The 25,827-nt window shown below is 36.1% G+C and overlaps 5 protein-coding genes across 6 annotated transcripts in view; 4 read left to right on the top strand and 1 right to left on the bottom strand.

Moving 5' to 3' along the window:
* Positions 1 to 25,827, bottom strand: part of LOC136261050 (5-oxoprolinase-like) — a 100,036-nt gene that overhangs the window by 18,669 nt on the left and 55,540 nt on the right. The gene's annotated exons all lie outside the window — the stretch shown is intronic.
* LOC136261053 (uncharacterized) lies at positions 999 to 3,055 on the top strand. The gene is made up of 5 exons (XM_066055019.1): positions 999 to 1,327; positions 1,387 to 1,704; positions 1,780 to 2,088; positions 2,150 to 2,464; positions 2,722 to 3,055. Exons 1-5 carry the CDS (start codon positions 1,019 to 1,021, stop codon positions 2,785 to 2,787), a joined length of 1,317 nt encoding a protein of 438 aa, XP_065911091.1. The 5' UTR covers positions 999 to 1,018; the 3' UTR covers positions 2,788 to 3,055.
* On the top strand, positions 5,796 to 6,728 carry LOC136262144 (uncharacterized). The gene is made up of 3 exons (XM_066056300.1): positions 5,796 to 5,955; positions 6,016 to 6,294; positions 6,501 to 6,728. Exons 1-3 carry the CDS (start codon positions 5,845 to 5,847, stop codon positions 6,579 to 6,581), a joined length of 471 nt encoding a protein of 156 aa, XP_065912372.1. The 5' UTR covers positions 5,796 to 5,844; the 3' UTR covers positions 6,582 to 6,728.
* LOC136261968 (uncharacterized) lies at positions 16,508 to 17,408 on the top strand. The gene is made up of 3 exons (XM_066056067.1): positions 16,508 to 16,631; positions 16,688 to 16,948; positions 17,122 to 17,408. The coding sequence occupies exons 1-3, from the start codon at positions 16,548 to 16,550 to the stop codon at positions 17,272 to 17,274; spliced, it is 498 nt and encodes a 165-aa protein (XP_065912139.1). The 5' UTR covers positions 16,508 to 16,547; the 3' UTR covers positions 17,275 to 17,408.
* On the top strand, positions 24,205 to 25,051 carry LOC136261057 (uncharacterized). The gene is made up of 3 exons (XM_066055024.1): positions 24,205 to 24,367; positions 24,430 to 24,711; positions 24,765 to 25,051. Exons 1-3 carry the CDS (start codon positions 24,242 to 24,244, stop codon positions 24,969 to 24,971), a joined length of 615 nt encoding a protein of 204 aa, XP_065911096.1. The 5' UTR covers positions 24,205 to 24,241; the 3' UTR covers positions 24,972 to 25,051.

A 25,827-nucleotide genomic window follows, 5' to 3' on the forward strand; every position in this document is an offset into this window, starting at 1 on the left:
CCACAGCACAGTAAGGATATTCACTATTATTGTTTTATAGTAATTAAACATTACATATCCAGCTTGTTTCAGTACTGGGTACTGTTGTCCCTACTCTAGTTTAATTCAGTTTCCAACTTTTCTTATAGTTGTATGTCTACTAGTAAAGAAAGCAATTGTATCATCAGTATTGTCAATAGCTTGAGATAGACATACTTCTGTTTATCAGTTAAAGCAACCAAAAAATGCAATTACACTGACTGCTTTGAAGTGAACAAAGTATACAATATTATGGTGAAATTTAGTGGGATATATTGACCCATGTAATTGGTACGTCAGTAACTATAGTGTTGCTACAACTTAGCAATTCACTGTCTACTTCCTACCAATGCCAAGTAGTTCACCTATATACAGTAGTTCAACAAATTGGAGTACTACATGATTAGTACACAGTATGGTCTACCAATGAGAAAGCAGTAATTACAACTAATGATTATAAGATAAGATCATATATAAACTTGAATACTTCTAAAGATAGTAACTAGCTATGTAGATTAGCTGCATTCTGAGTCATGTGATCTTGTGGATGAGAAACTAAAAAATATGACCTAAGCACAAACTTGGGCCTGAAACTGTTTTGAATATTATTTGAGTCAGCTAAATATTCAATCATTGCTAATGGCTGATGTGTGTGACATGAGTGCAAAGTATAGAGGTCACACTGCATGAGTGATGCACCTAAAAAGTGTAGCTATGGATGTATAAGAGTGCATTAAACATTTAAAAAGAGTGGAAATGCATCTTTGCCATTTCTTAAAATTTTCATTATGGGCCATGTACCTATTTTCTGAGAATTTCAATCTCCATAGCAACAGAATGTGATACTCTTCCATTGATCAGACTTTCATGCATCATAGGACACCACTAACATGGTTTCTGAAATCATACAAATTCTTATTTTATGGCTGCATGATACCTATATAAACTACAGAATAATCCAAAGAAGAACAAATCAAAATTCTATTTTCCCTTCAAGAAGATGAATCACTTGATCACTGCAATCACTTTCACAGTCATCTTGGGGATTGTATCAGGAGCCCCACTACTCACCTGTGATAAGATCAAAGATGTCAATCAAGGAAAGGACAATCAAGACAGATACCTGGTGATATTGAAAGACCCCAAAAGCTACCAGGATGCTGAATATGTGATGAGAATAGCACATCTGTACCAGTGGTCTCTGGAAATGAATACTATCAATGTCCATGACACTTCAGTAAAGAGCCAGTTGGAGCTATTAGAAAATGTAGGATTACAAGGTACCCTATCAACGCAAGCACTATATTTGGTAAGTTGCTACTGTACTAGTATGTACTGTAATTAAGTAATTTCATGGAATTGTTGTAGGTGTGCATGGACAGCAGAGTAGAGTTAATCATACCAGACTATCCAACAACACCAGAGCTTACTGACGGTTCTGGTGATGTCACAGAGGAAGATACTGTTGACTGCTCCAAACTCATTCTTACTGAGCCATACACTGGTGAAGACTACTCTATTGTTCTCAAGCCTAGTGCATCTAACACCGACCTGTACAATATCATTAGCAATATGGAACAAGAGAAACTGAATGATGACGCCGTGTTCTTTAAATACCGCTATGCAGCAAGGAGGAGCACATCATTAACACTGAGAATTATGATGAACGTTAAAGCTCTTGAACTGGTAAGCACATGCACACATTTGCAAATATAACTTAACAGTTCAATAGGCATATAATGTATACACTTATGTACGCAGGTATGCAAGGAGCCAGAGGTGGAAGCTATCAAGCCAAACTATGACACATCTGTCACTAACAAAAGAGATGTCACTAATAACACAGAACAAGACTTCAGCAGTACAAGCCCTCACTGTAGTTTACCAGCAATAACTGAGGAATACCCCACATTTATATTTGGATATAAAGTCACAGATGCAACAGAATTGGATAAAATCAAAGATACTGTAGAAGGGTACACTGATAACTCTGCTAAAGTTCACTCAGCAGTAATAATACACAGCTTTAAGCAGATTATCTTCAGAATGAACAGACCTGCTTACCTTAAGGTACATATGAATATCGAAAAGCATCTTTTCATCACTTAACTACATACTCTTTCTTATACAGGCCTGCACCAATTCAGCAATAAAGTTTGTGGAGTATGACAAAGAGAATGTTACTACTCAACATGCTGATGCATGTCAAAATATAGACATTGTACAAGGTACTCCACACAGCATAAACATAACAAGCCCAAGTTCTCTAAGGAAAAAGCAAGCTCGGTGTAAACGATTAAGGCAAAAACTACAAAGAAGAACACAGAGAGCTCAAGAACGGAGAACACATGATGACGAACGATTCTTTTCAGCAACAGAAAGCTGTACAACCACTGAAGATGAAGTAAAGCTTGTAGCAAGACTTAATGAAAGATCTTTACGTTTTGTAAGTTAATAATGCTAGCTATAAACATTATAACGTCTTGCTCCTAGCCTTCTACACAGTAGCATAGATAAATACAAGGTGGATCTATGCATATCTTGTCCTTACAATGCATTATGACATCATTTTGTAGTGATATGTTATCATGGCTATGATGGCAGTGGTAACATAGGTAACGGTAGTAACAATGGTAACCATAGATACATACATTATTTTGTATTACACATTAATGGCATTAATAGTTTCCTTTTGCTTCACAGATGTGTCAAAAAGATGGATTGCAAATAACAGAACTGCAACAACAACAAATAGGTCTTCGACGATAAGTACAACAACATGTGGCATTGGACTACAGAGCATCAAGAATAAATTAACCTATATGTATACATGAATTGCTGCAATGCATTTATCACTTTTATGATAGGCTTGTATACCTGCTTAGCCTTATAGTTCTAAAAGAAATCTGTAAACTATAGCAGTTATTATAGCTTTAAATTTAAGAGGATTCAAAGGTAGTTGTTATATCATCAAGTACAACAAATGCTTGTGATTTAGATAAGTAATAAATTTTGCAGTCAAGAAACTCAATATGCTACATTAACGGGAAGAAAAAAAAGCTACTTATATACATACATATGTGGCTCCGTGCTCCATTCTCCATATAGCTATTTTAATGTGGCATTGCCTGCCAAATAGGGCATACCAAAATCCAAGTGAATATAATAATCCCAGCCACTCCTGACATACATTTGAACAAAACTTTGTAAAATTCTCTTTTGTGCTTTACTTCATTGTACAAAATCTATTATAAAACAAATTAATGTGCATAAGAAATCTGATCACCTCAAAATTTTAGAACATTTATAGAGTGCTCAAAGGGTAGTACTACTTTCGTGTATTTTAGGCAATTTTAAGATACTTTTTTTAGTGTTTGTCATGCCTACAGAAAGTTGTAATATTACAACACCAAAACTGAGTATGTACGTATAACAAATATTTGATCAAAATACTTTAATAGAGTAGTAATAAACATTGACATGACATAGGGACTTCCATGCCTAGCTATAATCAATGAGTTGCACTTCACCCTCTACTTTATAACACAAACAAGCTGATACTGTTTACCAGTTTACATTTTATAGTTGTAACATGGGCACAAGTGATTTGCCAGAAATGTATGTCCAAAGTCCGAGGGCACAGCCCAAGGACTGCGGGCATACATTTCTGGCAAATCATGAGTGCCCATGTTACAGTTAATATGTAACATTTCCGCCAATACGAGTGGAATCACTGGATTCATTATATATGCATGCCTAAAAGATTCAATTATGGTTAGGCAGCAAGTAATGTTGTAGCTACGATTGTTATAATAAACGGATGAGTCCTACGGATATTGTGGAAAGTTGAGTAGGACAAATTTCGGGGAAGTTACAAGTGTTTTAATGCTTTCGCATTGTTTAAAGACTAATCACAACGTATATTAAAGACCTAAAGGCATAAGCTTCATTATAGAGTGGCTAACTCGTGTCATCCATAATGTGGGCCATGTCCACATTCAAAATACATGCCGAAACGCTTGAGAATGCACTGTAGGACTAGTTCTCACCTTTAAGTAACATTTTCCAACTTGTAGAACAGTAAGGATACCAAAACGCCTTCATTTGACTGCTGCTTCTGGCAACACTTTGTATAAAACAAACAGAGGGTGATACCACTACCTCATCCACATCAAGGCCATACTTGCTTTGATGAAAGTAGCTTGCTCTTTTAGAAGTGCAACCACTTTCCCGTGATACATTTCAATGTACACCGGTGTACATTTAGATGTCTCCCTGTGTTGAGGTATACATGGCAAATGTATCCTCTGGAATTCCTTTGATCTGAGGTCTGAAAGTGTTACATATTATATTTAAACATATGTTACACTGTAATAACCTGGTCAATAGTGTGACATGAACTGTAATGGTGTCTTTTAGTATTTTAGTGCAATGTCTTAATGAGTACATTTAGTTGTCTGAAAAGAGTAATGGCACCTTTGTCTGCTAGAACAGTGTGTTCAGACAGTGTACAAATATCAAATGATATCACTTCATACTAGTCTACACACAATAATGACGTACAATATACTTTATGCTCTATTGGTACAGCCAATTGCTGCAAGAATATTTGTGTCTGTGCCATGCTCATGTAAGAAGAGGGATGTATGTAATTTTTTTCATATGGCCTCTCAAAACACATAAACAGCTTCTATTATAGTAACACATGGACAGTAAGGCTACACCAGTGGTCAGCATGATAAAAGTTGTATATGGACACTAACACTTATGAAACATTATTTTATATGTCATAATATAATGTAAGACTATATGTACAAAATTGTCCAGGAAATGAAAGAATTTGTAAGGAGTATGTACATATGCCAACTATGTAGTTTTCGCAAGTGATTCCAATTCAGATTCCATATAAAAAAACTACAACTACAATAAAATGTTTGGCTGTTAAGATTCACCAAACTCGAAGTTCACAATAACAACACTGAGAGCCATTCAAGTATTAAATCTTGACCACAAATTTGATATTTTAACTATAATATTGATGCATGACAAAGTTGAAAATAGTATTTGTGCTTACAGTTGTTAATTAAATAGTTTGGTATGTACTGTACATAAAACGGAGTTGTTACTGTAACTTGTCACATATATCATTTGTTATTTCTAAGTAACATAACATGCTGGATTTCATACATATTACTCTTAGTTATTTTATCCCATTTATTGCAAGCTATAAAGTAAGCCCAACCCACTAAACACAAGCTCCCAGCCCTACAAGGTAATGCATAGACACCTTTTTTAAAAAAGAATTTCAGCCACAAAACCATACATACTGCATTGTACTATTATCTTTGTATCAAGGACACCCCATACATTATCACTCATTATTCATGCATAAATTTATGGACACAAAATACAACCAGGTACAATGTGCATCAAAAGAAATTAGCACATTACGTACAATTTCCGCCGAAAGTAATATCCATTGTGTGATGTACTACACAATGCATTACCCGTGTAACACGTTACCCCCAACCCTGCCCTGTTCACAATTATGGAAGAGAAATCACATGATGTGTATTACTCAGAATATGGATATGTATACAGACAAACATCAGGTGAAACCTTTTTGTACAGACAATGTGTATGTCTTTATTTACTAAATTTACAGGGGAATGTGTACACTAAGTTGCAATTCATATCCACCAACTAGACCAGGTGTGAATAATGAAAGTAGGAAACACTTGTGATGTCACAAGATACAGCTACTAACTGCATGGCTATAAAAGACCTGGCAGTGGTGACAGCTTTTATGAAGCGTATAGAGTCACAATGATTAACTACCTGGTTGCAGCTATACTGGTATTGGAAGTACTACTACAAGCTTCTTGTCAGACTACTTCTAATTGTGGTGAAGTGGGCACCATTGGAGATAGCAATACCGTAAGTGTTTCTCAGCTTGCCAGCATAGCTTAATATTAGCAAGATGTAATATTTTAATAGGGTTGTCCAGATCTACCTCAAGTCTTTGAAAACTTTTGTCAGGATGTTTATGGAGCAATAGATAAATATTTTCTAACAGAAGATCGAAGGTGCATAATCTTACATCGGAAGTTTAACAGAGAATCCAGAGGTGAAACATTTTGTAACAGAGCTGTCAGGCGACTAAAGCGGATATCCAGAAATGAAGACAGAAACGTCACAGCAACTGTTCACACGACATTCTGTGAAGGTCCTATAAGAGGATTTACAGCTACATTGAATGCAGATGCATTAAAAGCGGTAAGTATGAATGTTAAACAAACACTCTATAGATATGATCAACATGAGTCACTGAACCATTTTTAATGGCACATTATTAAGAGGCCATGAAACACACATTATAATATGCCTGATATTAGCTTGACATGAGGTCTATACAATGTTAGGTTTGCCAGTATAAGAGTGTATTATTTTGGTATTTGCAATTATGTATATTTTCTCTATAGGTGTGTGGGATACCTCGCAAGTTCAAGATTGGATCAGTATCTCTTGACAATGCTGTAACAATCCCAATAACAGAAGAATAAGACAATTACATCCATACCAGTTGCTCAGGCAAAGAAATAGATAACTATGCAGTTACTGTACACTGATTTTTATTACACATAAATGTGATTTGTATTTCTAGTATTTTACTGAACTTTTAAAATACAAAGAAAGATATAATATTGCAATGGACAAACTAATAACATTACTCTTGTGACAGTTGATAAACAATAAAAAATGAGCTTACTCACCAGGGGGATCAGAGCAAAAGACAAAGTAGTAAGGCTCAGTCGTAGAGGAGGCTGGATTTTGGGGGAGTATTTTGAGATGCTATTTGGAGGACTGAAACACTGTGCGTAAGGTGTTAGCTATAGCTACCTGTCAAGTGTTCAATTTTAGGGATAAAACTGGACACCGACCAAGAAGCACCTCTGTATTACTATTTTTACTTACCTATTAACAAGAAATGTTTTCAAAGTAACACAAACAAACATAGCCAAAGCTAAATATAACTAATTATTTTTAGAGGCACTTCATACAGACAAAGTGGACAAGAAGCTGTTTTGGGTGAAAGACAGGTTAGATTAAGTGTTGTCTTTATCAAATGTTGTCATTAAATTAATGGTAAGTATTGCATGTTCACTACTTCAATTTTGGCTTCATCAAGTTTGAAGGTTTTTTCTTACTTCAGTAGAGGCTCTACTGGTCGCACCTACTCTGATGCCCTTGATACTCACAATACTTGTAACAAGTGATGGTTAATTTTGTTACAAACTTTTAAGGATTACGTTTACACTTCTTTAGTCATACTGCTTTGTCCCTTAGCAACTAAGTAAATTACTTACATCAGGAAAACAAACATTTAGTGTCAAATTAACTTCCCATCACATCACCATACAGTGATTGTAAATTCCTCATCATCAACTATTTCACCATAGTAACAAAACTACTGTATTGCAAATAAATGTTAATTTGTCCCTTTGTTGGTTGATCAGCTATATCATTTTTGTCTTGAACCCAATAAAATATAATGACACAAAAAGTTGCATTTCTCACACATAATTCCTCACTTGCCAGTAAGGAAAGACAGATCAACAGAAGAATAGGAAATGAGGAACATGTTTTACAAGGAACAGTTGGTAAAATAAAATGCATACACCAGGAAAAATGAAACTGTCAAAACTCATAAAGCCTTGTACTTTTTCTTGCCTTAGCATATGTAACTATAGTCGATTCATTCCTGTATGGTAAGCAAGATGGTGATTTCTAAATCTTTAATTAGTTTTGTTCATCAACATACATACCACTACTAACAATTGTTCACCATTTGAAATGTATGAACACATCTAATCATATACATTACATGCACACACACACAAATCCCAATTCCACTAGGTAGCAAGAAAGTCTGAGGTATCAACTACCCACACAGGGCCTGGCACTATTGGTATGTATGTTACATCACATTCTGTTATGATACACAATAGACAGCAACTAATGGTCTAGTGAGCAAAGCATACAGGAAATTCCGAGAAAACACTTGCAAATAAAAATAAAATCCATACAACTAGATGTTTACATGGTAAAAGTGCAAAGACCAACCAAGAGACAACACATACACACACAGAGTCTACATGAGCTACCATACCAGTGATTGTATACCCCAGATCTTACTGGGTTTCTACTTGCTGGAGAAAGTAGAGGTTGCCAGCATAGAAATGACCAAGTTACTTGTACATGCTATTATTGGCAAGGATGTCGACACTACGTTGAGGTATGTAAGTTATAGTTGTAACATGTCAGTGAGAGGTTTGCCTAATATGTACACCCAATGCCCAAGGGCATGCAATGCCTGAAGGCAAGGGTGTACATATCAGGCAAATCCTGAACACGTCTGTGTTACAGTTTACTGATGTCCGCGTTACCGACCATTACATAACACTTCCTGGTTAGCGACTTCCTTACTACATACAGTTTGCAATTTGTATTCAAAACCTATACAACCAATTTTTGTTTTGAGTGTGAGATGCAAAGGAGGTACCGTAGACTCCAGTTATTAGGCATACATGGTTATTAAGCGCATATTTCCTGTTAAGCGCATATGGTAGACTTATGCTAGACACCTGCTTGTTAAGTGCATATGGTTGAAATTGCCTCTGCCACCTCGTACTACGTAAAATTGTTGTCCGAATGAATCAGACATGTCATGGCACACTCGATGCCTCACCAGGCCCATGTCTAGTAGATACTGCCGTCTGTAATAACGATAGCTGTAACTGCTACCTGGCTTCTAAGGATTTCCGTTTCCATGGCTGAAGCAAGCTATTAACTGGTGTTCAAATCGCTTGAAAACTGTAGTGGGTACAACTAATTCCCTCCTAGCAGAAATTCCTTTCCGTAATTTATAAGCGCATGCGCTTAACAAGCATAGTAAATTTCACAAATAATTCCTCCAAAAATTATAAGCGCATGCGCCTAATAACCAGAGTCTATGGTATGACCTTTGTACTGGACTATGTGAAAATGGTGAAGAACATGTCTCTCATAATGGAGTGTGAATTCCAAGGTGAATTGTAGTGGTGCTGTTTACTGAGACAGGTTTTGTTGTCAAGATATTGATGTACAGAGACTACAAGACGATGGAACACATGGCATACAGTGGAATAGTCTCAATGTTGTGTCGAATATCAAAGAAGAATCATGTGAGTGGTTGTGTTAGTTTGTATTTTCGTCTAATGCGTACTTCGCTAGTAGATGCGGTACAGTATATGTAGAGAAAATATAAGATGATGGAACATGTGGTGCACAGTTAGAAAACAGCGGAATTGGTGATTCTAGTCTCAAGGTTGTGTTTACTATCAAAGAAGAATCATGTGAGGGATAGTTTGTATTTTCGTTTTAATGCATACTTTGCTAGTAGGTGTGGTACAATTACTGAAGTGTGTGCTGTTTATTGATTGGTGAAGTCTGTTTAAAGGGTGTACAGTGATTGTGGAACTGTATAATATGTACTGTATGGCTAAATAGTGTGTTTTGTTGATTTGTAGTGTTCTTTTTTAAATCATATCCCACAATCACAACTGCACTGTGGCTATTATACAATGTGAAATATGTACGTAGTGAAGGGCAAGTGATGTGGTGTGTTGGGTAGACTTTTAAAGGGTCTGACATTGCTGGCTGCATTCCAATGAAGTTGTAGCATGGCAAAGAATGTAGTTGATGAGTTTGGACATGAGCAATGTACACTGGATTTTCCTTTGATTTCCCTAGTAAAAGTGTTACATTAATGTATGTACAGTTTTTCAATCTCTGCTACCAAATACCATGACTGTCTGACCCTATTCACAATTACATCAGACACTCATCTATGCATCAGTGTTACCTATGTTGGCAACAAAATTCTGCAATTAATAACAAAAACAAAAAAAAAACGTATTCATTAAATAGCTACGTAAGTGGGTTGACAAGTCACAATAATGAGTTCTTTCTACGAGATAACAATTGGAACTTCCCTTACTAACTGGTAACTACATCCATGTGTAAACAATTTTAAAAGGCACTGTGTGTGATAGTTAAATAATTTTTATGGTTGAGTAAACAAACAGAACTATTTTTTACAGTTGTGTGAACAAACTTCCTTTCATTTACACAACTCATTAGTGTAATTCAACATTAACAAAACAAACTGGTAAAACACCTACATTTTTACATACATACCTATACTGTAGCTACGTAGTTACAATCTGAACCTCAAGCCCAACACAGCTATAAGCATTTTTATAGCTTGTAAGACATCAGGCAAGTAAACAATAAACAAACTGGACACCTGCTGTAACAAAACCACCAGAGTTCAAGTTGGTCAACTGGTGGACAATCTTCCCATTCCATTAAGGATTCAGCACTATTTGTCTTGCAGCATATTTTATTTATTAAGGTTTTATGGCTTCACAGTACAAATGCTGAAGGTCTGTAAGACACCTGGTCCTACATGTCAAACAGCCAGGTTTTAAGATGTTATATTAAGAAAAGTTACAGAAAGGTGACTGGACCTTGATCCTGCAGCCATCCAATTTATGCTCAAACGCCTACCACGCAGTCAGGATATATTCTCCTTGTTAATTTCATATAATTTTTATCCATATGAGTCCTAGAGAGTGACTTATTATCTCAAAGTACCTCACATGGAACCAAATGGGCATTGTTTTATCTTACAGCACAAGTGTTGAAGCTCTGTAGGACACCTGATCCTACAGCCTGGTTAAACATTGTGTTATCTGTTCAGTACCTAACCAATTAGCTCCTATAATACAAATACCATCAGGAAACCTGACTGAGAGTAATCCCAAAAGCACAGATAAAAATAACATTATAATCAATGGAAAGCAGCCTACACATGTATGTATGTATGCTACACCCAATAGAACTATTAAACAGATTCTCAACAACATCTCAACACATTAGTGGTCAGGTATAAACCAACCTCTCCATGGTAACACATAATACTACAAAATTATATATCAACAAACTGAAATCTTACAATAAATTTCACTTAAGCACCAGGTAAAGCACAACCATATATAGTGATAGTTATGGAACAAATAAATAATATATCTAGTGCTTTGTTAGCTATTGGAACAAACAAATGATCTGTATATCACAAACATTACCTTGAGAAATGATATCCACTTATATTGAATATACACACAGTTACACACATGTGATCCCACTGAGAAAATATTAATATGCCCATCCTATAGAGTTTCCAGTTGAATGACAAACCATAGTCTGTCTTGTAGAAAAGGGCAGCACTTGAAACTGAGTACATGGCTACAGTATCAAACTGATTGATTAATCAAATTAGGAAACACTACAAAACAGGTTACATATATGTGACATAATAAGATTGGAGATGAATGACCGTTCTAACAAAGTGCACTGTTACCAATTGGTAGATGCATAGTCATGTATGTACTAGAGTCTAGTTGCTTAGTGCACATATAATAAGTGCATACTTGTTTCTAGTACTTAATTGTGCATGCAGATGAACACAAAGGGTGCAAGGATTGAAATTCCACATGGTATATGGTCAATAATTGCTATGCTTACCAAGCAAAATAGTCTTCTGCACCATAAAATTCATGCTCCACATGATGGAAATATTGGTACAAGTAAAGACTGCAAATCACACCATCCCAAGAGAGTTAATCCATGAATGCTCACGGCGAGGTATTTTATTAGATGCATGTGCTTAACAAAGACATAATAGTAACAAAAATGTCAAATATGTGCCTAACAACCAAACTCTATGGTATATTCATTACTGTTTTAATGGTTGTTTACAAAAATCCTTATCCATTTTGTCGTCGTACATTATTTAAGCCTTCTCTTGTGTTATGCCTAAGTTTAAACAGTGGTCTTGCTTATTTGGGAAAAATTTCATGTATTGCATTTCACATGCACATACATGTAAGTATAAGTATAGTACAACAGCCAACCTGTTTTCACAACTTGGTTGTTTTGGTATAGATATCACTTCATTTTGGAATTGCAAGCCCCCAAAACCAGTCTAATGGTTAGCTTTAAGGCTTCCCTTTTTTGTTTACTGCAGGAATCGTCGGAAACTACTATCCGCATAAATTTATGTATTTGTTGTAACCAGGTGTCCTACAGACCTTTAGCACTTGTGCTGTAAAGCCTTAATAAATAAAAATAAATAAATAAATAAAAATGTTGAAACTCAATAAAATGATTATCATGTAGCTATTAGGGTGACTTGTTACACAATTGAACCCTGTACAGTATGTATAGCTGAACTATCTACAAATCTACAGGGTGATTTTAAAAGGCTGAATGCTCTACAGGATGTCTGATTGTAAATTAGCAGACACAATGGTACTCAACATGCCTGTATGGAAGCCTTAGGGTGGTACCAAAGTGGATATGTAGAATTTGAGGAAAACAGGAACGGGACAGAAAGCAGGAACAACCTATGGAAAATGCCTGATAAAGGTCATCATACAATGTTCAAGTTGGATTTTACAGCACAATGTTTGTTTAGCATCATTGTTTGAATCCTTTCACTAGAACAATCAAAACACTCTAATAGAGCAGTCATCTGCATTAAAATACTCTAATAGAGCAGTCAAGAATGTTTTGTTAACTATCCCACCAGAGACTCACATTGATGGCCTGTGAATTGATGGACTATAACTGTCATAGATTAAGTAGCTAAGTCATCAATATTGTAAGTTAGCTACTCCTTTTGAAACCATAAACATTTTAAAATATTCAACAATTAAACATTAAAATGATAGCTACTGATGAAAACTGAGATTCACAAAGTGCTCTAGTTAACTGACAGTGCATATTATAGGCTTCGAAAAGTGCACCTATTTAAGAAGTCATGTGATGGGAGTACGCATGCAGCACTGGTATGCTTGTCAAGCTGAAGTGGCACCAAAAGGAGTCCCAATGCATGACTGCTCATATTGTCCTTAGTCTTCTCAATGCAGCCATGCATCTACCTACAAATCCTGCAGCTACCACATATTTATCATGTGACTTTTTCCCAATTTCCCGCATCTATTTGCAGGCACTATCAGTTAATTAGAATCGTTTGTAAATTTATTCATGCTGTAATGGGTAAGTTTTATGGTTTCAAGGGAGTAGCTAAATTGATGACTTAGCACCTAATCTATGACAGCTATAGCCTATCAATTCACAGGCTATCAATGTGGGGTCCCTTGTGGGCATAGTTAACAAAACATTTTTGAATGTTCTATTAGAGTATTCTAATGCAGGTGACTGCTCTATTAGAGTGTTTCAATAGTTTTAGCAAAAAAAATACGAATAATGCTGCAAAGAAATATTGTGCTGTAAAATTAAACCTTTATCTCAACCTCTACATTGCATGATGACCTTTATTTGGCATTTTCCATTGGTCGTTCCCATTCCCACTTTCTGTTCCCATCCCGTTCCCGTTTTCCCCGAATTCTACTTATCCTACCAAAGTGACCATCAACATCCTGACTTACAATAACAGTTATTACATGAGGTTATGATACGATGTTAACGCTTGTCAGCAGGGGTAATTTATGGTTTACCAAGTGGGTGGGAAAAACTGGTTTAAAGGCTTCTTAGCCAATAATTGGCTTGACCTAGACAATACCAGTTAATAACCGGTTTTTCCATACAGTTTGCAACATTATTGCACATGTATAACTGCTGCACAGTAAAAATGATTTCGTCATTTTAACAAATTTTCACCGTCACAAACACAGTGTTTTACATCTCAAGTGGCATACAAATTGATGACACAATTGTTTTTAACGTACAGACTCTATTTATACTACATTTGAAATACTTGTGTCACCTCTTAATGAAATTTACAGAAGAAGAAATTCCATAAATTTTGTGAAGTTTTGATATTCCTATTATGAATCACCCTAGTATTGTTATTGAAAGTAATTCAGTTGTCTACATGCTACTGTAAAGGAACATGGAAGTGGCGCATCCTGGAAACAATTTAGGCACTACATTTTTCTGGTCGAGCAGTGTTGGGCCACTACTTTTAAAAAGTAATGTATTACTTATTATTCGTTGCCAATGTCATATATTACTTCAGTTTAAAAGTAACTAGTAATATTACTTTATTACTAACACTTTACAGTGACCAGCACTGAAGGTCTGACAGCAACATGTGCTGCAGCCTTAGAATTACCTAACCTAATTTCAAGGACTTAGATTTATTGACTTGATATGTTATATTGTGTATTACACAATGTATAAAGATACTTCGTTAGGTAATAATATTACAGTAATGTGCTAGTTAAGTAACGCATTAGTACTTCGTTAGGCAATAACATTACAGTAACGAGTAGTAATGCACTACTTTAGTAATGCATTACTTATGTGTTAGATATCATTATATTACTTTGTTACTGCATTAAGTAACGATGTTACACAATGCGTTACAAAATTAGTGTGTTATGCCCAACACTGTGGTCAAGGTAGTGCTCTTCCGGTGAGTTTCCTCATGATTAGAGTAGCTAGGTGTGTGCGTAAGCCCCCAATATTAGATATCCCCCTAGAAAACGTATGGAAGATGATAGCAGGCTAGTTTAGTTGATTGCCACATAGAACAGTGTTCCAGTTTATCCATAGAGTGGTTTTCAGTTGGTGCAAATGAACCTGAACACCTGTATTAGTTTCCCCGTAAGCTATGCAAATAGTGACATACAATCACCCATATGTCACTTGATTTTGTTTTGTGCCATGGCTACCAATGGTGTTCAATAGAGAAGTATGGAGAATCACTTTTTGTTTATTAACAATTACTAGCTATTATAAAAGCAAATGTGGCAACCCATACATCAGTCTGCAGCATTTTTCAAACTCTACAGGATGCTGTGGCTAAATATGCTTAAGAATCCATTAGACATCCCTATTCATAGCTACCATGGTTGCTTGTGTGCCACTATTTAGTGATTTCATTACATCATTGCTTTGTTGGAATATACACATACATTTTGGTTAAACCTCCCAACTATTTAAAATTATACTATCTTGTGGCTGAAGGTGTAGATATGCATTAGAAAACATAATAAAGTACATGACCCACCTAGAGATTAAAAGACAGCAACGTGTTATTGGGGTGTGAATCCTCACAATCAATAGCATCTAACCAGAACTTGTATACATAGCAGCGTAGGCAGCACAAGCATGTGTGCATTGAAGATGTTTCACACAAATTCCTGTCACTGATGACAAGGAGAGACTACCATTGCTCTTTACGATCTTGTGGACTATAAAATGCCAATGTTAAGCAAGCGGCACTGTTTGTATATGCTGCAATACATATCATATGTATTTGATGCAACCATTGACAGGAATGTATGAACAAGTAAACCATTTCATCACTGCAAGACAATGGGATTGTATTTGCATAAACATCATTATAGGTAGTGGGATAAGTATATAGGTCTTAAGACTATTGAAAGTGTAACTATTAGTGAATACATGTATAGGTAATAGTGAATACACATATGAGTCCCAACAATTAGCAACAACAGATCAAACATTTTCCCTATGTCCTTTTTGTGATGAAATCATAAACTGAATCCAGGGATGGCAGCATGTATGCATACACATGTACGCACATTGTACTAATAATATTATTAGTCACTTAAATACACTTAAAGTTTCTCAGTGTCATACTACTATTCTCTTTAGACAGTATAAAAGACACACAGTAAATCATGTAAGGATTTACTTGTGCATTTGACAAGTAAAGTTTAGGTCCATAACATTGCCAATTTTAGCTTACAGAACACATCTTAGCTACTTTACTGACAACAAACACAACTTACAAGTGAGGTCAGGAAACTAACATAAAAATAAAGTAAGGAAATTACATACTGTTCCAGACATCCGGATCTATTTGACTAGTTAGGCTATGCACAAAATAATACTATGATTTAACACAGTTATTGAAGAGCATTCAGTTAAATATCATATAAAAGAACATACACATGGTGTCAATCCAAAGACCAAATTCATATACATATCTGCATGTTTAAAATCAAACCTACCTAAGAAAATTACAAACTTATAGACATTAACAAACTAAGCACACAGTGATTAAGAAGTAAAATGTAGCCACAACTTTAAAATACAAAATTTTACAGTTGCATATGTTGTAGCTCTGATGGTACTATCCAAAACATGTAAACTGAAACTGATTTTGTATGCAGGAATTTGGTAATCCAAATACTAGGGTGAAAGGCATGGTTACCCCTTCTATTGAACACGCTGATGTGTTTTGATTAAACACTATTTCTCAGTTATTCAGCCTGATTCCTAAAGAAGTTATCCTGATGGGATTTATACCACCATATTGTTTGTGGTTAACCCCCAATTGAAACCAACAAAGTGTTACATACTGAGACTATATAAGCTTCAAAGCAAGAACACCTGATATTGGTATAACATACACTCCCAGTATCAGTATGTCCTTCAACCAGATAGTGACCAGTTTGGTTCTAGTGTTGGTTCTTGTTGTCTTCCAGAATATCCCTGCTACTGCAGAAGATGTAAGTGCAACATCCGTTTACGTATTATGTATGCTAATCATTCATTACATATACAGGTTGATTTAGATAGAAACTTATGTCAGAATGTGACCTACGCAATAGAATCCAAATGCCTTGATGCTGTAGAAAGCCAGAATTACACTATAAGGTTTGCTAGGTGGCCAAATGCTAAAGGAAGATGCAAAAAGATGTCAAGACAATTAACACGATTTACATCAAGACCAACGTCTAGCATAAATGCTACCATTTATATGCAAAAATGCAAGAAACACACAAGAGAAATCAAAGGTTCACTAAATATTGCAGCACTGAAGTGGGTAAGCATCAGTAACGCTGTATAACAATATGTGTGCATATCTTTTATATATGTACATACGCACGTACGTAGGTATGTAGAAACGTATATGCGTGTTTGCACTTATATGAATACATCTGTATGTACGTGCAAACAAATGTATTATGTATGTATATATGTATTGCTGGCACATAGGTGTGTCGTGGCAACAGTGCCATTACACAAAACTTGGTACGGGTCATTTACCAACCTGATCCATTAGAAGACTTGTGCAGTTTGCCTGGGAAGGATGAAGATGCAACTACCTGCACTACAGTACTTCCAACACCACCACCTTGTTTCTGCTAACTACAGCCACAGACATCATTGCCAGAATTTATTCCACTTGATTACCAAAACATTATTCAAGGACATGTCATTTTGTATTTTGAAACATTAAAAATTACTTTGTATTGTACAGTTTCAAGTAACAACATCTACGTTTAAACCGAAATCTGCACGAAATACGTATGATTCTTATTTTAGCTACAGGCAACTGCATGGATTATCACATATATGGACATTCACGTATTACAGATTACACCATGCTCAGTGCTTTATAATTTCCGAATGGATCAGGGCATGTAATTCCTGCATGCTATTAGGAATTACATGAGGAAGGTGAAGTTGAAATATCAATATGTAATTACATATTAATATGGCCTTCCGAAATGTAATTTGTTGTTCAATTTCACAGTTGCTTTGTTAGTCTACTCCTCACGCACACAAATATAGTCAAGACAATACCGTCGTTTCTATAATTCACCTGGCAGCAACTGGTTACATATTATATGTCACAAATTGACAGAATCATTAGTCACTGCCATAATCATTGCTCTAGCCACACATCAGGTTTTTCAAGCGTTCATAACTGCAAGATAGGTTGTACATACATATACGGTCTATAGATGTATTTAGTGCTAAGTTACATTACTGTGTACGCAAGCAGAGTGTGGAAAGCACACACGTTGCCATAAACATTTCTTTTAAGACTGCCCACAACGTTTGGCATCGACCAGCACTCAAATAAAATAGCTACCACTCACCAACCACTACAGATTAATGACTGACTTGCACATTTCTGGACTCAAAACTGTCTCTTATAGCCACCACTATTCTAAACCTATGTACATCCCTGGACCATGTAGGCCTTGTATACGATATGCATACAGTCTCCACAACAAAACATATCATTAATTTTTAATTTTCGGTTTACGAACAGTACACATTACACAGATGATGATATGTATGTTCTATTAGGATAATTTTAATTATTTAACAATTTGGTGTAGAGTAGTGAAGTTTTGTATGTACATGTATAGCAACATACAAGGGTAGAGATACTATTCAGTACAACACAACAGAAGCCAGAGCTGACTCATGGTCTTCATATTAAACTAAACTTGTAACCTACATCATGCAATGTAACCTCCTCTTTGGGCTGAAAATATAAAACTATTACAACAATGTTTTTTTTCTTTTTTAAACGAACTTCCACCAAAGCAAGAGACCAAACTAATACTGCTTTCCAAATCCACGAGAAGACATACATATGCAATTTTACAAACTGCTTCTCTCATTTTCTTTCTCTTCTCATGTGTACACTCTGCCATTGCTGCTTATTACTGTGCTACCTAAACAATGATTAGCTTCTGTAAATCAGTGCAAGCAAATCCACCTAGAGGCCTTATGAATACCAATACAATAAAGCTGTACCATCCCTCACAGATGACAATGTGGGCAGTTGAACTCCCATATGGATATCCCACTAAGTGAGATACAAACAATAAGCATTCGTGGGTTGGTATAAACAGTGAACTGATAACCAAGAACCACCTACCAGGACTCATGTACTTCATAATGTTTATCTTCACTTTGTACAGGCTGATGTTACAGGTGATGGGTGCTAATGACTACATTGTCCCTAAAATTCCTATTGTTTTTTCTTATATACTTGTTTGTGAACCGGCTTTATTTTTTGGCCAATTCATGACCACTATTAAAAGCTATACTAGCTACCAGTCACATGTGTACAATTCTCATAGCTATTCATGAGTGAGATCATGATCTGTTCATAAAAGCACAAGGGCTGTCCACTTAACTACTGATACGCACCAACAGCACCAATGTCTGGAGTAGCCGCCAGACTGATTCACTTACACACAGCTACACCAGACTATCTCACAACAATAGTCTACTTTCATACATACGCTTCGCATACTATTCCACGTTTATTTCTTGGTGGCAGGCGACATCTCATCTACAACATTACAAGCAGTTCATTTCCTGGTGGCAGGTGACATCAAGTCTACAATGGAGAACAGCTCACTCAACTATCTGCATGTGTATTCCAATGTGTTGGTGCAATAACATTGTGAAATGTATATGCCTGGAGAACAAAGCTGTACTGTGCTATGTCCGCTCTAGTATATGGAAGGATAAAAGTAATACAATAGTATACGTATTGTATGGCTATCAATATAACTTCTTAAATAAATTTGAAGTGTTTCTGTGAAAGAAGTAGGACTGTAGCTATAGCCACTTTTCTGATACGCTTGCCTGAATGCATCAGGTAGGCATGCAGTCAGTAGAAAATTCCATTAAATAATTTTTTTCATAATTCTGTAGCAACTTGACGAAAATGTTTCAAATCAATCTGAAGGCACTTTTGGGTTAAATTTTACCCGACCAATACTGTCATAAATATGCCACAAAGAAACAGCTTCTTAGCAACGGGATAAAAAGAAATAAGCACAAGGAAGAGATGAAAAGTCTTCATGACACATCATTACTAATGATGTCACAAGTTTACTACATGTTTTACCATATAAGGTATTTAGTTGAAGCCTATACAAATGCTGTAGGTCACTTGTTTTTGATAATTGAACCCATGGCAATGCCTTTCAAAGCAGCTTTGTTAGGTTTGGCCTCACTATAATTGGAAACTCAAAAAAAAATAAAAATTCACTGCAATCATGAAATGGGCAACAAATGGAGAAGGGAATTTAGGTAAACTATGAATAAGCATCATAATTGTAAATTGTTTAGACTAGAGGAGACCATTGTTTTCAATGTAGAAATTGACCAATTCTGCTTGCACATTAAGGAGTTTGCTATACCCATAATGAAGCATATAGTACTTAATAAAGTATCACGCTTTTTGCAATAGTGTAGGATATTTGTATACCGAGGAAGTTGCAATTGAAGTGTACACACATATACATACAACAATAAAAGTGTATACAAACAAACTGTGTACTAGTACACAGACCATGTGGTTGTAGCTCACGACCCAATGTCAAATGACTTGTGGACTTTAGCAAAAAAAAAAAAAGAGACAACCAAACCTCCCACTGAAGAGATAGAGCCAGCATTAAGCTAACTATCGGACATATAAAATAGGTTGCATTTTTAAGTAATTAAACCAAACCCTTGAATTTCAGTGTCTTGACTAATTTACAAAATCTGGTTGATCTAAAATGATACACAAGTGTTGGTACTACAAATGGACATGTACCTGGTTCGTGAAACTGCTTTATTAAAAAGTGTGAATACCTATGTCGGTCTGTGCAAGTGCTTTAAGCCAAAGTAGCCAGAATGCAAGAAATGAAGGCTGTATATAGCCTGTATTAATCTTCTGCAATGGTAAGCCTTGCTCTGAAGTGGCTTCTTGATGCCAGTTTTGATTGTGGAGTGTCTGAATGGCCTACCAACCACATTATATGGACATTGAATGATCAAAAGCAAGGTAACAAGTCATCTAGGGTACCAGGAATAGAGTATCCTTTCAAGTTAAAGAAGGTGTATGTATGCGTAAAAGAAAAAGAGCAGCCTTGCAGAGAAGTTGTATGATAGAAAAAACACTATAGGCTTAAACAGTTGAGAAGATACTGCTGTCAATTTATAATGGTTGCTTTGAATTACGTACCCTTTCTTATTGTGTACATGTTCCTAAATGTGCAAAATACACACACACACCTTGCTACAGAATAAAATACAATATTATAAATACTTCAACCTACTCACCAGAGCCCACACACATATGCCATAAAGATAATAGTTATGGCTCTGGGGTGGTCATGTTGCTGACATTAGTACACAGAACATGTAACACATAAAACTTTTTTTTTCCAGAAAGTTATTATTTTGTACGTATGTACAGAATACCATGAAGAACAAAGAATGAAAACACAAGAAGGTGAATGATAGTGCTGTACCCAAACCATTTCACACAAGTATAAATTTTATCCTCAAAGACCAATAACACTCCTAGTTTACACCCATCACAAAGAAGCAGCTGTCTAATGATTCACACAACAACAAGGTCTCCATGACATCATCGTTGGTGACCGGATGTTTTACCATATTAGTAAGAATAAAAGCAAGAGATAATAATAGAGAAGGTATTCATGCTTTAGCACTCTATATTAGGTAATTCCATTAATGTGCAATAAAGTTTGCCACAATGTCTTTCACAGCATCCTTGTTAGCGCTGACCATAGCTTTGTCATTGACAGTATCAAGTGAGCTTCAATAGGGATACATGGGGATGGTTGAGGGAAACAAATTCTTCACAAAATGAAAGAGGAACTTGTAGGGATGAATTAGGTCTAGATATGAAGCACTCAGTGCTCACAATTAGGTAAAATGAAAGGAAATGTACAGCACAAGCCTTTATTCAACATCATGGAGCTGTACAGCCACGTACAACCATGGGCCAGAGCTCCATCAAGGCATCAGACTGCATGTACGGCTCGCCACTAGGCTTGAGAAAAGCAGCCAACAAAAGTAGACCACTAAAGCCTTGCTGATTTTGACACTGAAATTTGATAGTGTAGTTTTGTGTTTGTGGTGACATATCAAATCTGCTGTAATAGGTGATGTGAGACTTCTCCACACAGTTGGCCATTAAAATTAATTAGCAAAACTGTCATAAATTTCTTTGTAGTGGTCAGTTTTATTTCAGACCAAAGAGAGTTGACAAGTTTCTTCCCATAATTTAGGTACATAATGCACAGCACTTCTATGTTGCTAGGAGACAGGAGGGACTACTGTACACCATAAAATAAACAAGATTCAACAACATGCTGTTGTGAGCTGTCAATGACATTTGCCTTCACTAATGCGAATTTAAACATACAGTACGTAATCTAAATACAGGTACTTCATGATTTAATTTGGTAAGCAGAAAGCCACATTCAAATAAACAATTGTCTTGAATATAAGCCGGGGAGCTTCCAGCACAGAAGGAAAATAAATGCCTGGTCTCTCAGGTTTGGGATATATGAATGGAGTCTACTGTTAGTAGCTTTTCATTGCTGCTGCTGTTTCCTCAAATATATCAATTACAGCTGCCTGAGGGATGAAGGGACTATAAGAGTGATCTTTGCAAGTTTATGCATGCAGACATGCAACTGTTTCCCATATTCATTTTACTGCTTGTCTATAGTAACAGCACACTGGATACACTGGGGGTCCTGACAGGAGCGTGTATGGAAACATACCTCACTAGTATTGGCACTGTATTGGAGCCAATTCAAATTTAAAGTTAGACAAATAAGACATTTTTTGGATTTTGTGATTGTCATTGTAAATGGAAACAAACGCCGCAGGCCAAACAATGGCAATGTTCAACTAAGATTGCATAGTGAGCTTTTCCTTGTTGTTCCTTGCTGAAAGTTATAGTAATGGTATTTTTATCATGGGCAGTTTTCTGTGTTCTCTGCACCATTTTGTATGTACCCCCAAATTGCAATATTGTTGTTACGTACATAGTTTGGTGAATTGTACATGTTATCTCTTAAGGAGTGTCCATATGATATATGTATATAGTTAAAGTATGCACAATACAGGCACAACCTAAATAACACAACAGTACCTAGCATTATGTATATAGTAAAGTGTGACAGTCAGCCTTGATGACTCCCTGTACACATGTACACATATGTGCTCTGATTTACTAACTCAGCTACTTTGGTGTTGTTGTGAAACCATGACAACAAATTAGACGGTAAGTTATAAAAAATATTGCCTTATCAAACAATGATTAATTAAAGATCAATTTTCACCATATATCAAGGCTAGTAATCACAAATGTAGTGATAAGACCCTCATTTTGTTCATGGATACAATGAAATAGTTGCATACCAACTGCACATGTAGTCACAGTCTGTGGTTGGCATTATAATGGTTTGTTGACACAAGTTATGATATAATGATACTATTCATTCTGCCATTTTAGGAGATAAGTGAGAGGAGGTTACACAGATGACCTCATTAATGGCACACGTCAGAATTGTTCATTAATCACACTAGCAAGAGAAGTCTATTGCTAGGCATGATAGAGTTGGACTTCTTAGCATGTGTTTATAACCCACACAAGTAGTAGTCTGACATATGTATACAACCATACACTCCATCACTTGAATGGATGACCACATCCTACAGAAGCCACACAGAAGATATGATGTTATTTGGTCACTTCCTGTTTGTAGAACAGAAAGTACACTACCAGCAAATCATAGTGGGTGCAGGAGAGTGATCTCAACTGTGTCACCATCAGCATGACTGTTCTGCTAACTTGTTTGATAAGCATGGTAGTACCTCATGGTCCAGAGTTTAAGCTTGATTTCTTACCTGAATTTCATATTTGGTACAGTTACTCCCTTAGGTCTTGAGCTTTTCACAGTAACCCTACAGAGATCTTAACAACCATTCAATAAGAGTATTTGATTAGTAAGAGCTTCCTTGCAGACATTGAAAGATTTCTACATAACACTTAAGAAATGTTGACTCAAGTCAACAAGCATCGTCATATCTTAGGCTACAATTTACATATTTTGCCTGACTAAAAGATATATTACTGTAGCATACAGTGAAACCTGGCATAAGCCTACATACAAGTCTAAATTGGCCATTGAAATATTTTCAAATGTGTCGTTTACAGAGTGACCCAGCCACTTGCTTAATAAGGAAACTTTGGGCCCAAAGATAACTAGAGTAGATGGCTTCACTGTGACATGGACACACTTTAAGACTAATCACTTTGAAAAAAAGTGTTCTGGGTAGGGGTGACAGGTGTACTACTACACCTTCAATATGCACAGACTTTCATGTGATGAGATTGTGAGGTCAACACATACAAGTGTAGGGTAATGATGTCAGTGTACTGTGACCATATGGTGGTGATGTAACTAGACCATAACACAGGAAGTAGCTAGCCTATATAAACTGCTGTCTAAACCATTCATTACAGTTACTAACAGTTTAAGGCACAATGGCTTCTAAAATGATGCTGATGCTAGTATCACTGGCAATGCTCCTGATGTTTACAGACTCTCAAACTGTAACTATGGAACCTCCTACAGATCCTCCTACAGAGCCATTAACAGTTTCAGATCTTGTAAGTCTCATTGTGTTTGTACTGTGTTATTACAGTATGTCAGTAGTTCATGTCTCCTATAGGTTGCTATAAAAGACAATTTCTGTGTAAATATTGAACTTGCCATTGATACCGAATGCCTCAACATAACATATAATCAAACTTATACCATCTCATTTACAAAATCTAACAGACAGTGTACACAACAGACTACAAGAGCTCAGAGAAAATGTCAAAAATCTATGGAACGGTGTGAAACACTAGCAAAGCAATTAAAAAGGCAGGATGCTGTAGTGTCTATAAAGGATTGTGATGGCACGTCACATAGAATACAGTCAGTGATGACCGTTGATCATCTACGATGGGTGAGTGACACACTACACATATATAAATATGGTAATTATTCTAATTGTTGTAGCTATGCAATAAACGTGCTGCCAAACACTTCACTGTCATACGTGAACCTGAACCTGGTGAAGAGAACTTGTGCACTGTGGCGGGTCAAGGTTCATGTCCAGGAAACACAGACAATCTTCAACTTTGCCAAGCAGTAGGTGTTGCATGTATTCCTCCAGGAATTCCTGGATTTTGCTACTGTCCAGGACCAGATGAATTATGCATTTAGCTAACGTATGAACTACAGTACAGTTTATTATTATTGTACCCATAACATGTACATATCACAAACAGAATCTATTATCATTACCATGGTTACAAAATACAAATGCTGTGTTCATAACATGAACGTAAAGTGTAGAGGTGACATTACAAAGTGATGTAGTTAAAACACTATACCCATGGATGTATAAGTACATAGATAACCTAGACTTCAACATCTCCATGACAACAGATTATAATACCCTTTTAATTTGCAGTACTAACATGGCTTCTGAAATCATACAAATTTACTGTTTTATGGCTGCATGCTACTTACTTATATAAAACCAGTAAAATCATTGCAACTGAAAAGAAATACAAATGAGAAATTCAATAAGATGAATCACCAATCACTTTCACAGTCATCTTGGGGATTGTATCAGGAGCCCCACTACTCACCTGTGATAAGATCAAAGATGTCAATCAAGGAAAGGACAATCAAGACAGATACCTGGTGATATTGAAAGACCCCAAAAGCTACCAGGATGCTGAATATGTGATGGGAATAGTAGATCTGTACCAGTGGTCTCTGGAAATGAATGTTTTCAATGTCCAAGATATCAGTAAAGAGCTACTTGAAGATGTAGGATTACATCAATGTAATCACTAACTATAACGCTGCTATGATATGTAATTAAGTCATTAAGTTACTACCGATGTAGGAATTGACAACAGACTATCCAATGATACCAGAACTTACTGAAGGCTCTGATGATGTCACAGAGGAAGATACTGTTGACTGCTTCAAACTCATTCTTACTGAGCCATACGCTGTTCTATTGTTCTCAAGCCTAGTGCATCTAATACTGACCTGTACAACATCA

The sequence above is a fragment of the Dysidea avara genome, chromosome 7, assembly GCF_963678975.1.
Source record: "Dysidea avara chromosome 7, odDysAvar1.4, whole genome shotgun sequence".
NCBI lineage: Eukaryota > Metazoa > Porifera > Demospongiae > Dictyoceratida > Dysideidae > Dysidea > Dysidea avara.

Excerpts from the sequence above, each read along its gene's own strand:
- LOC136261053 (XM_066055019.1), top strand. The coding sequence starts at position 1,019 with ATGAATCACTTGATCACTGCAATCACTTTCACAGTCATCTTGGGGATT. Across the intron at positions 1,328-1,386 it reads CAACGCAAGCACTATATTTG|GTGTGCATGGACAGCAGAGT; the intron begins GTAAGTTGCTAC and ends GAATTGTTGTAG. Across the intron at positions 1,705-1,779 it reads ACGTTAAAGCTCTTGAACTG|GTATGCAAGGAGCCAGAGGT; the intron begins GTAAGCACATGC and ends TTATGTACGCAG.
- LOC136262144 (XM_066056300.1), top strand. The coding sequence starts at position 5,845 with ATGATTAACTACCTGGTTGCAGCTATACTGGTATTGGAAGTACTACTA. Across the intron at positions 5,956-6,015 it reads CCATTGGAGATAGCAATACC|GGTTGTCCAGATCTACCTCA; the intron begins GTAAGTGTTTCT and ends ATATTTTAATAG. Across the intron at positions 6,295-6,500 it reads ATGCAGATGCATTAAAAGCG|GTGTGTGGGATACCTCGCAA; the intron begins GTAAGTATGAAT and ends TTTTCTCTATAG.
- LOC136261968 (XM_066056067.1), top strand. The coding sequence starts at position 16,548 with ATGTCCTTCAACCAGATAGTGACCAGTTTGGTTCTAGTGTTGGTTCTT. Across the intron at positions 16,632-16,687 it reads TCCCTGCTACTGCAGAAGAT|GTTGATTTAGATAGAAACTT; the intron begins GTAAGTGCAACA and ends TTACATATACAG. Across the intron at positions 16,949-17,121 it reads ATATTGCAGCACTGAAGTGG|GTGTGTCGTGGCAACAGTGC; the intron begins GTAAGCATCAGT and ends GCTGGCACATAG.
- LOC136261057 (XM_066055024.1), top strand. The coding sequence starts at position 24,242 with ATGGCTTCTAAAATGATGCTGATGCTAGTATCACTGGCAATGCTCCTG. Across the intron at positions 24,368-24,429 it reads CATTAACAGTTTCAGATCTT|GTTGCTATAAAAGACAATTT; the intron begins GTAAGTCTCATT and ends TGTCTCCTATAG. Across the intron at positions 24,712-24,764 it reads CCGTTGATCATCTACGATGG|CTATGCAATAAACGTGCTGC; the intron begins GTGAGTGACACA and ends TAATTGTTGTAG.